The sequence below is a fragment of the Sitodiplosis mosellana genome, unplaced genomic scaffold (assembly GCF_009176505.1).
Source record: "Sitodiplosis mosellana isolate CC-2019 unplaced genomic scaffold, AAFC_SMos_1.0 Smas_scaffold_4787, whole genome shotgun sequence".
NCBI classification, from domain to species: Eukaryota; Metazoa; Arthropoda; class Insecta; order Diptera; family Cecidomyiidae; genus Sitodiplosis; species Sitodiplosis mosellana.
Window position 1 is genome coordinate 45,384 of NW_022600029.1, and position 11,910 is coordinate 57,293.

An 11,910-nucleotide genomic window follows, 5' to 3' on the forward strand; every position below is an offset into this window, starting at 1 on the left:
CCGTGCGGCCGTTGCTCGGTCACTCGGTGCGCTTCAGTCATCTCTGTAATAATAAAGGGTATTACGATGTAAGACGAACTTTTCCGCAGTGGAGTCTGAATATTCTATTATTATGTGCCCACAGAGGTGGAGATGAGGTGGCTGGCAATTTCGTCACATGGCATTAGACCGCTGTGGTCTAATGCCACGTGGCTAGGATAAAATTCCCTCGCTGAGGTTAAAGAAAAACATTATATCAATCATTTTGTTTGATTGTTTTTAGGCTCCCAATTGTTTTGATGAAATTTATCGGTTAGGAATGATAAAAGCCCACCAAGTAGCCTATTTTAGGTACCTCCCATACAAAGTTTGATTTTTTGAGGTTCATACATAGGGTACCCCAGGGGTATATATGGGGGGCTAAAAATCTAATGGTTCCCAAGTTGGAAGAGCCTGAACTTTTGCCGCTTCCAGATTTAATTTATCTGGGATGGTGTTTGAGCAATCGTGTGAACAAATTTCAATAATATGGGGAAAATATCACTTATTTTTAAGCGGCTATAATTTTTTATTGGAACGTCAAACACACATGGTGAATTGTTATAAACCATGCTCTTAAGGTCCCGAACACATAAAAAAAGGGAAATGAATACCTCCACCTCATAGCTCAAACAGTCGGGACAAAAATGGGAAAAATATCACTTATATCAGGTACCTCTAGTATCCCAGGGGTATATCTGGGGTGGCTGAAAATCGAATGGTTTCTAAGTCTAGTGGAGCTTAAAGTTTTGGCACTTCCAGATTTTATTTATCTTTGACTTGGTTCGAGAAATCGTGTTAACAAATTTCACTAGAAAAATTGCGTACGACGTACGACGTGGGACAGACCAACAAAACATCGCTTTAAAAACAGTTCTTCCGTGTTCCACGGCCTTGAAAACGGATAGAAATCATGTGTGTTAAAATTTGGTCCAATCGCAATACTTTTACCTTTAGGACCACGGGTCCTGCGGAAAAGTAATATTTTTTAAATAACTCAATTTTTCCCCTATTTCTAGCCTGAATCTGATGGATCTCGATCAGGTTCATCACTTTCACTTCGAAATATCGCTGGAAATGACACAGCGGCAGGCAGTGGTGGTGGAGGTACATCATCAGTACAAAGTCCAACTCATCGAGGTGTTCATCGAAGCATTTCTGCTTCTAGTACGAAACCAAGTCGTCGGGCCTCGAGTGGTGCTGAAACCTTACGTAAGTATCTTTCAGGTTTTTTAAGGATTAGTTTTGTGATAAACTTATTGTTTTTTTTAAACATACATATTCTTTCAAAAAGAAAACTGCTTTGATAAGAGTCATCGAAAATGACAATAACCTCTCTACAATTTCGTAAAAGATTTCAATATTTGTTAATTTAAGAATTTATTTAGAGAATGCTTGAAAGGAAACGAGGCAAACTAATTTTTGGAAAAAACTCATAGATTTATGCATTATTTTGGATTTTTTTCCGGAAAATCATCAAAATTTCATCTAAAAAAAACTCATTCATAATATTGAAATTCAAAATGAATTCTAAACAACTAAATTTCCATTACCCTCAATGAATTTGTTCCAGAAATCCGATTTCCTAGAAGCAAAATCATTGCATTTCGCCATTACCCTTTTAAAATTTGAGAGAGAGAAAATTTGTGCTCTTCTTCCATCTCTAAATATAGACCTTTACAAAATCGACCAAATTTCCATTACCCCTTTACAAATTTGGGAAAACTTTCATTACCCATACCAAAAATATCCTTAATTTCAGACCTTGATCAACTATGATCAAAATATTTAAAGCAGCATAAATTTTTACAAAAATATTTATTCAAAATTAGAAGTGAACTTTAATTTCTTTCACTTATTAATACGAATTACCGAAATTACTTATTATTACCTTCGCAAATTATTAACCCTAGAATTAGAAAACCTCAGAAATTAGAAATGAATTTTAGGTTTGAGCATTTATATGGGAAAAAGCGAATTTCCAGGGTTCATTTCTAATTTGAGGGGTTTTCAATTTTCACTTCATATTATGATTTACCCAATTTATTTTTTGTGTTCGAAATGGATCATTTCATTTTTTTAAAATGAAGCAATGAAAACACCGCGCAACGCATGTTTCTGCACATGAGAAATTCCGATTGCTTGTTTTAGAGGACCAAAAACCAAGCACTTTTGCATCATTAGTTTGTTCGAAACCACGTCTAGATTTTTTTTTTATCGACACATATATTTAGACAAATTTCAGGTCAAAATGAGCAAATCACAAACATGAGCTTCGATTTGATAGGTAAAGGCAAATGATTTCTACCTTTTCTGCCTTTGAACATCTAGTATGATCCTTTACAAACATTTTGGGCACTTAAAGACCAAATCGACTGATTTTTTCACATATTTCTGGCCGCATATTTGGTTGGTTCGATTTCAACTCTAAAAGAATCGACTTTTGCCAAAAAATCCTTAAACATAGGCTTCTCAGGGATAGTATCTTAGCGCAAAATTATTTTTTCTCGAAAATATGGGGAGTCTACCCAGACAAAAACTCTCAAAATTGACTTTCCGAGGTACCTCCCGAACAAAAGTTAAGTTGTTCATGCATTTTGCTATGAAAATATCATTTTTTGTTCGAGAGGTACCTCAAAAATTATTTATAAGAGATTCTGTGTGAGAAGATTCCCAATATTTCTCGAAAAAATTAATTTTTTACTAAGAAACTCATCCAAATAGTTTATTTTTGGGGTACCTTCCGAACAAAAAATGATATTTTCATAGCAAAATGCATGAAAAACGTAACTTTGTTCGGGAGGTACCTCGAAAAGTCAATTTTGAGAGTTTTTGTCTGGCTAGATTTTCGAGAAAAAATAATTTTGCGCTAAGATACTATCCCTGAAAAGCCTATATTTAAGGATTTTTTGGCAAAAGTCGATTCTTTTAGAGTTGAAATCAAACCAACCAAATATGCGGCCAGAAATATGTGAAAACATCAGTCGATTTGGTCTTTAAGTGCCCAAAATGTTTGTAAAGGATCATACTAGATGTTCAAAGGCAGAAAAGGTAGAAATCATTTGCCTTTACCTATCAAATCGAAGCTCATGTTTGTGATTTGCTCATTTTGACCTGAAATTTGTCTTATATGTGTCGATAAAAAAAAAATCTAGATGTGGTTTCGAACAAACTAATGATGCAAAAGTGCTTGGTTTTTGGTCCTCTAAAACAAGCAATCGGAATTTCTCATGTGCAGAAGAAAAAGTTGAAATTTGTTACACGGTGAAATCTTTTCCACTTCGCTTAGTAAACTATATTAGCAGAAGAATATCACGTCATTTATCATCTATATGTTAATGCGCTAGCCCAAAAAGTTTTGGTACCATTTTAACCATTTTATACCCAACTCATTTTGATGCCACTGGTACCATTTGAAAGGCCTTGATGAGTAGATGTGCAGAATGTCATTCAGAATTCACATATGTCAAGTTTGACATGAGTTTGAAGCATGTTAGCAAACACCCTGCTACGGGTCCGGATTCCACGGAGACCCGAGGCACCGACCCGAAGGGCGTTTTTCAAGCGAAAAAAACATCCATTTCTGAGATATGAATAAAAAAAAATCGAAAATGGTTGTGCCCACAGAAAGTTGGTTTTAAAAAGGCATTTTTAAATTTGTCTTAATTTTTAAAAAATTTTAATACCAACTTTCTATGGGCACAACCATTTTCGATTTTTTTCGTTCATATCTCAGAAATGGATGGTTTTTCCGCTTTTTTTGCTTGAAAAACGCCTTTCGGGTCGGCATCCAGTTCCCAAATGGTCGAATTTCGACCACTGGGCGGCCCTAAAGTTAAAAATTAAGTCACGAAGGAATCCGTTCCAAAGAGAAAACAATTGGCCATTATGATTCAAAATTTATGAACAAATCGATTTCGTCCAAAATGTATACAAAATGAAAACGTTTTTGTTTACTGTTACTGAGTTAATAACAACAGCTGGTTATAATTATAGAAGTAAAAAAATGTAATTCTTATTACTTTATTACCTACTTATTACTTTAATAAGATGACCTATTACTTATTACGCATCTTATTACTTGTAATAAGATGAGTAATAAGCAATAAGTCTATCTTATTACAAGTAATAAGATGCGTAATAAGTAATAAGTCTATCTTATTACAGTAATAAGATTGTAATAAGATTGTAATAAGATGATTGTAATAAGATTGTAATAAGTAATAAGATCATCTTATTACAGTAATAAGATTGTAATTGTAATAAGATTGTAATAAGTATCTTATTACTTTTGGTGCAAAAAAAAAATCGCAAAAAATGTTTCATGTAAAAAACATGTCAATTTTTGTCAGTCGAAAAAATGTTGAAAAAAATGTGTCTTACAAAATTTGACATGATTTTTGTATGAAACTTTTGAAGAAAAGTTTCATACAAAAAACATGTCAATTTTTTCGACTGACTTTTTTACATGAAACTATTTTTCCGATTTTTTTTTGCACCAAAAGTAATAAGATACTTATTACAATCTTATTACAATTACAATCTTATTACTGTAATAAGATGGACTTATTACTTATTACGCATCTTATTACTTGTAATAAGATGAGTAATAAGTAATAAATCCATCTTATTACAGTAATAAAATGAAAGTAATAAGTAATAAGTTACTTATTACTTTACTTCTATAGTTATAATTTATTTCAGTTTGGTTCGAGAAGTAGTTTATCCAAAAAAAATAAACAATATATTTCTATGATGGTCATCATAAAATTTGAAATTAATTAATAAGCGAAAAACGCGAAAGTTCCCCTTCTCGTGTAGTGGGATGGATATAAATATATTGAGAATAAGTAAACTCGATATTATTGTGTCAGCATCAAACTTTATTCTATTTTGTCTTCTCATTTCATAATTGCATATAGCGGGTGTCGCATGCGCAACGTGAGATGCGGTGAGCATGTGACACCGTTGGAGAAATAATGAGTAGGTGGGTCGCACAATTATAATAATAATGACGATCCGTCTACACTCGAAACTGATAAGAGATGAGTGATATCTGTCTTCAGTTGTAGATCAGGTGAAGTACTACAATTTTTATGAAAATACCATCTCCTTATCTCTTATCAGTTTCGTGAAAAAATGATAAAAGAAAATTCGCGGTTTTCGCGATTTTCCGCGTAACTGATAAAAATATATAATGAAATGTTTCATTGAAATAATTACAATACACAACCTGTCTTACAATTTTGCTAAAGCCAAATATCGCTTATCTCCTATCAGTTTATTTGCGGCTTTTTTTAGGTTTTCTACGTATTTTTCGTAACTGATAAGAGATAAGCGATATCTTCTGCCCCAGCAAATTTGTAGGCGAACTCGAATATTACAACTTAACCAGGGATACCAAGCCATTATCTCTTATCAGTTCCGTGAAGAATGAGATGAAATGCCTTGGAACGTATGAAAATGCATGTTCGATCAGTATGCGCTTCATTGAACTTATTTATTTAGTAGTATTATAGTTTCTACTGACTGATGAGATGATAATATATATCATTCGAAATTATTTTCATAAATTTATTATACGTAGAATATAATTAAAAATAAAAATAAAAATAATTTTTAAATGCAACATACAAATCGAGATTAATTTTAAAAAATGCAGAAATCTTTCAACGTTTCATAACAGGTGTTGGTCCAACAGCTATTGGGAGTGGTGCCAATAGTAGCAACAATAGCGGCACGAATTCATCATCTACTGGAGCTGCTCAACAACAGCCCCCTGGAAATAACACTGGAACGAATCCAGTCACCTCAAAGGTAACGCTTGTGTGATCATGTAATAGTCTCTTAAACTCAATATATGAACTTTATAGGCTACAACTGGAGCAACAAACAATGCAAATAATTCCACATTGAATTCTTCATCTGCAAATAGTGGCAGTTCTGTTTCAAACAATAATAATAACAATTCAAGTAAGTAATGATAATATTGTACAGTCGTCGGATAAAGTATCACCCATTTTCATGAGCATCATCAAAGTATGTGCCGAGTGCTCAATATGTGCCAAATTATAGAAGACCTCGAGTACTAGAACTTTACAAAGACACTAAACCTCTGTCTCTTATCAGCATCGCGAAAATCATGACCGACCGCGGACCATCACTCATTTTCAGTATTTTCAGTAACACTCATATGAACGCGTGAGAATAAAAGACTGACGCTAGCAGGTTTTTCGCAAAAGCGGGATAACGATCGGGTGCACGCAAAAGAGACATTTCATCGTGTTGCTACAAACAAAGAAACACCACAATGTTTACAAATATTCGATTCGTGAGTCGCATTTACATGGTAATCGATTGCTACGGCTGTTTGTTTTCGGAACTAAATGAAATGTCTCTTTTCCGTGCGACGGACTCGATGTGCGTATTTTCAAAACACAGTCGTCACACATTCGTCGCAACAGAGCTGACTAATCCAATCAATTGCTTTCATATTTTATGTTTTGTTTGCCAAGCCAAATTTTTTGTTCAAAGAATACTTACATATTTCAATGAATACTTTTTTACTTCTTTCTGTTACCTAAAAATGAACAATATGATATGCACACAAACACAAGGGAGTGTTAACACCCAGATGGTTTGATAGCCTAGAATACAAATCCGGTCGAATTTGGTTGTCCATGGATTCTCAGGATTTGGCCAGGTTTCAGCACTTCAATTTCTTTGCGTTGTGGTAAAATTCCATACAATACAACAACAACATAGGGAATATGACTTTACAGATGCACATAAAAAAGGAAGCACTGGAACCTGGTCGAATCCTGAGGATCCATGGATCAGCTGAAATTTCACCGGATTTGTATTCTAGGCCATCAAACCAGCCGGGTGTTTGCACTCCCTTTGGGAGTGACATCACGGTCCGTTTTGCCGATTTATCCAGCCGTATTCGAGATATTTCCATGCGTAAATATTTAATAATATTATATTCAATTGCATTGGCCAATATGGAAGACAATCGAGCGCCGGAAACTTATGCTGTTTCGTTCACACTTATGTGCAATTTTTACTCGTATCACAAGCTGTTGTGTTACGAACAACAGAACCGCTCGCTTCGTTCTTCTTGAAAATTTACGCGCAATAAATGTTGCACACATAAACAGGCATATGCACGTTTACACGCCCGTCTTATGAGCGATTATGAATGAACGTATTGAGAAGAAGTGTCGCCAATGTATTAATATTGTATACAAATATAGCACACTCAATATTGTAAGGTACTCACTCAACACTAAGTTCATTCATAATCGCTTGTAAAGCGAAACATGTTCAATCGTGCTCGTGATTGGGTTTGTGTGCAATGATTTTCAACAGAAACGAAGCGAGCGGCTCTGTTGTTCTTATTAAAATAAACATGTTCAATTTATCATAATTGCATCTCTTTTTCGACGACTGTGTTTTGAAAATACGCACATCGAGTCCGTCGCACGGAAAAGAGACATTTCATTTAGTTCCAAAAACATTACCATGTAAATGCGACTCACGAATCGAATATTTGTAAACACTGTGGTGTTTCTTTGTTTGTAGCAACACGATGAAATGTCTCTTTTGCGTGCACCCGATTGTTATCCCGCTTTTGCGAAAAACCTGCTAGCGTCAGTCTTTTATTCTCACGCGTTCATATATGAATTTTGTATAACCAGTTTATTGACATTTTTTGCCGATTTACACCACCAGCCAAAAGTTTGAGGCACCCTGAAAAACGCATTATTTCCCAACGCAACGCCTTCTTTTGACAGTTCCCATATATCATGTACATAAATGGCACCAAAACGCCAGCTGGTACTAGCAACTGTACTACAAACACTGTATGAAAAGTTTTTTTTACTCTTATGTTGTGTTTGTAGTACACTTTCTAGCCGACAACTGGTGCGAAGGCACATCGTTGTTGTTTCCATGTTTTTTCGTCTTATTCTACCCAAAGTACATTTAAACTGAGATGCTGATTTCTGTTCTGTCACTTTTAACGCACCATTACCAATATAAATCATTTGTCAAAGTTACTATTTCGTGCGTTAGAGCCTTCATCGCCCCTTCAGCTTTGTTCTCGCATACAGTCAAACGCTTGCTTTATTATGAGTCTTAATACAGTAGATGTTTGTGCCGCTACGATAAGTGGAGAGAACGGCACGTTGACTGTTTGCATTTCATTCACACGCTGCTATATGAATGTAGCAATCGCCTGCAAACGAATAAGAACAGAAATAATGTTCAATCGTCATGCGCTTGTTGGTGTGTGTTTGTGCGTGTTTGTTTTTCGCTTGATTAGCGTAAACAAATGTCAGTCAGCATAGATGTTGAACGTTTAATAGAAGTTTCTATACATATAAACAAAGAATAGCATGGATGGACATGAAATTGGATGTATTGGTGCGCAAATTTGACAGAACACTCAGTTTAAATCTTCTTTAGTTCTTAATGTGAAAGCCCATTGAAATTCTGACCGAATGAAAGATTTTGTAGACAATATTTGGCCGGCCTATGTCCATTTTTTGGCTATTGAAGAATGACGGCCAAAATCGGCTTCCTGAACGGGCCATCAGATTAAAAAGTTATATATATCACTGGAAAGGTCTTGAAAAGTAGATGTCATTTTTTGTGTAAAACATCAAAATCGGTCGGCATTTGGCCAAGATATGGCCGTTGGAAAATGTTGGCCTTTCCAGTTACTTTTTAGTTACTACTTAATAATTTCTAAGTTATACGCCAATATTGGAAGAAACCCTGAAATAGGGAAATTATTATAGATATCGAATCGATATTATCGATTTGATATCTTCTGGAAAGTTGGAGGGCATGTCAAAAGCAACAAGTTAGGCACGGGATATACCGTTATATTTGTAAAAATCGATTGAAAACAAATTTCTTTTTTGAGCGCCATCTACTGGCCATCTACTCTACAAATCAATGAAATTTTTGTTGCACAATTGGCGTTCTTTTAACGTCCAGTAGATCTCAATGTGGTTCCAAAAAGCTATCAACCATGGATTTGCATTCAAAAATGCTCTCAGAACGACCATTTCCCTTTGTATGGGATTCTACCGCATCGTATGTATATAAAAATCTGAGACTGAAGAAAAGAACTCAAATTATATTTTAGTCGATATTTTATGTTCTAACAATTCTCAATACACCCGAAAGAAATTGGTTTCACTGAAATATCAACGATTTTTTATCGTTTTATTTCAAAAAAAAAACATTCTAATGTGTATTGCAAAAAAAACCATCCACAAGAGAATTGATTTGGAGACAAGACCTCCCTTCAACTTTAGAAAAACCCAAAAATATCCACAAAAAAATCCGGAAAAATGTTGAAAAAAAACTTCTGTTCAGTTCTATTCTCTTAAAAAACGTTCATAAATGTTGAATAAACGAAAAACAATACGATTTAATGATTTATTTCATTTTTTTAAAACAATTTGGGGTCATTGGTGACCCTACTTGACTGTTTATTCACCCAAATCTCTTGGCCGTCCGAGAATTAATGACTGGTCTATTGGCAGCTGCTTTACTAGATTTTTACAAAATCGATCATTTTTTGGTTGGAGAATATTTGAACGTTGTGTTCCCTAGTTTTAAAACGCAATTGATCGTTTGGAATAATTCCGAATGAACTCTACATACTGCATCGTAGAATACCGGCACTGGGTTATATATGCTACTTTATGAAACGATTGTACTCTTTTGTGTTTTCATATTCAATTCGTCAAAATGCATACTCAATCTTTTGATTATTTAAGGTTCCAATAATCAAAATGCCTCTGGAAATAATGGTGGGAATGCAAACGCATCTACCGGTGGATCAGATCGCTCAACTTTGTAAGTACAAATACAACAGAGCAACGCACTATGTGAACCATCCACAAGAGAATTGATTTGGAAACTTCATCAAGTCAATTCCTCCCTTCAACTTTGAGGGTTCAGCCGAATAAATCGATTTTTTTGTATATATTAATCGCAGAAGCAGTAACTTCAAGCGCCAAAATACAATCGATTCATCCTCCATAAAGGAAAATTCAGCTCGTTTAGCGCAGAATCAACGACCTGCGTCAGCACAACCAAAAGCAGCATCCTCTACTGATAGTAAGTAATAATAGTGATAATTACAATAATAATGATACTTCTTCACAGAGATGGAGACGTCAGAGATGGAGACGATATGTCTTGTGGTTGGAATTGTGTTTTTTTCGAAAATAAAGTAAGAAAATCGGGAAGAATCGAAAAATTGCAAATATAAAGGAAATTAGTTAAAATTTGGCTTAAAACAGAGTTCCAATGAATCTGAATTTGAAAACATCAGCCAAACCTATAACATAAAATCGGGAACTTCCCGCTTAGAAAGTGAGAATGGGAAGCCTACACTGTATCAAGTTTGACAGGAAAAGAGTTCAAGCATAAAGGGTGACCCAATAAGATTGATAGGAAAAAAAATTAAATAAAACAAAAACGGCTTGAGATATCAAATTGATTTTGGCTTCATTTTGAAGCTACATTTATGCCATTATGTATGGAACATGACATCATTCAAATGCCCACCCAGACTTCGCTTGCAGCTCATCATGCGCTCGGTCCAATTTTTGATGAACCGATCCTGGATTTGTGGCGTTATTCCAGCAATGGCGTCACGGATATTGGCTTCGAGGGCTTCTAAAGTGACTGGCTTGTTGGCATAGACCAATGACTTGACGTACCCCCAAAGAAAGAAGTCGAGAGGTGTCAAATCGCATGAGCGCGGCGGCCAATCGACAAAACCATTGAGTGAAATAATCCACTCACCAAACTTCTCTTCCAGAACTTCGCCCAATTAGCGAAGTCACGCCGCTGTTGGTGGTCCTCTGGCTTGATTTCTTGAGTCATCACCATTTTGTAAGGGTGCTGGCCCAAATCCAATCGCAAAATGCGCCGTGTTGTCTCTCTGGAGAGGCCCAAAGCAGCCGAACGACGTCGAACCGACGTTTCACGGCTCTCTTCAAGACTGGCCGCTACGGCGGCTATGTTTTCTTCACTTCGACCTGTCCTTGCTCTGGTCGGTGGCTTAAGGTCCAATAAAGTAAACTCACGTTCAAATTTGGCCACAGTGCGACGAACAACCTGGTCATTGAAGTGGTGATGTCGACCAAGCTCATGACTAAATTCACGTACAACAGCCACAACTGAACCGGAATTTCGATAGTATTTTTTAATAATTTCTAAACGATCGGGAAGCGTGAAACGATGCATGATGAAATGGCAAAGTATACTGAATATTTTGACAGCTATAAGTCATTAAAATGTTTGACAGTTGCCGAGCAATCCCTATTGGAAAAACTATCATCCCTATTGGGTCACCCTTCAGATGCTTGTCTCGTTAGAAAATCGTTTTACATAGTTGTCTCTGCTGTTATTTGTTGTTTGTTGTTGGTATCGCCTAGAGGTGGCAAACGGACGGACAGAGGACGAACATTTCGTGTCCGTCCGTCCTTTTATTGATTTGGGACAAACGGACATTTGTCCTAATGTCCCATTTCAAATTAGGACAAACGGACATCTTGTCCTAATGTCCCATTGCCAAAAAGGACAAACGGACATTTTTCCTAATGTCCCATTTCAAATTAGGACAAACGGACGGACAAATTTTTTAGGACGGACGAACAAATTGTCCTAATAGGACGAACGGGGATTTTTTCCCGCGAAACAAATAGCTAACGAAGCAACAAAAGAGATATTCCGGATTGCATAGCGTCTTTAAGTTTCGGCGATACTAAAGGTGGCAAAGGGGCAAAATTTGTGTTCGTCCGTCCCAATGGTTGAAAAAATGCATTTTGAAAATTGAAGAATTTTTTTTTGTTTCAAAAT

At 35.7% G+C, this 11,910-nt stretch overlaps 1 protein-coding gene across 1 annotated transcript in view; it reads left to right on the forward strand.

The window, feature by feature from the left end:
* LOC129572352 (MAP/microtubule affinity-regulating kinase 3-like) overlaps nt 1-11,910 on the forward strand; it is a gene marked incomplete at its 3' end in the record, with an annotated part of 46,982 nt that overhangs the window by 32,144 nt on the left and 2,928 nt on the right. Inside the window, 5 exon segments of the mRNA XM_055452296.1 lie at nt 1,038-1,230; nt 5,705-5,835; nt 5,892-5,991; nt 9,816-9,894; nt 10,037-10,158. Of these exon segments, the coding sequence (XP_055308271.1) occupies nt 1,038-1,230; nt 5,705-5,835; nt 5,892-5,991; nt 9,816-9,894; nt 10,037-10,158 (625 nt within the window).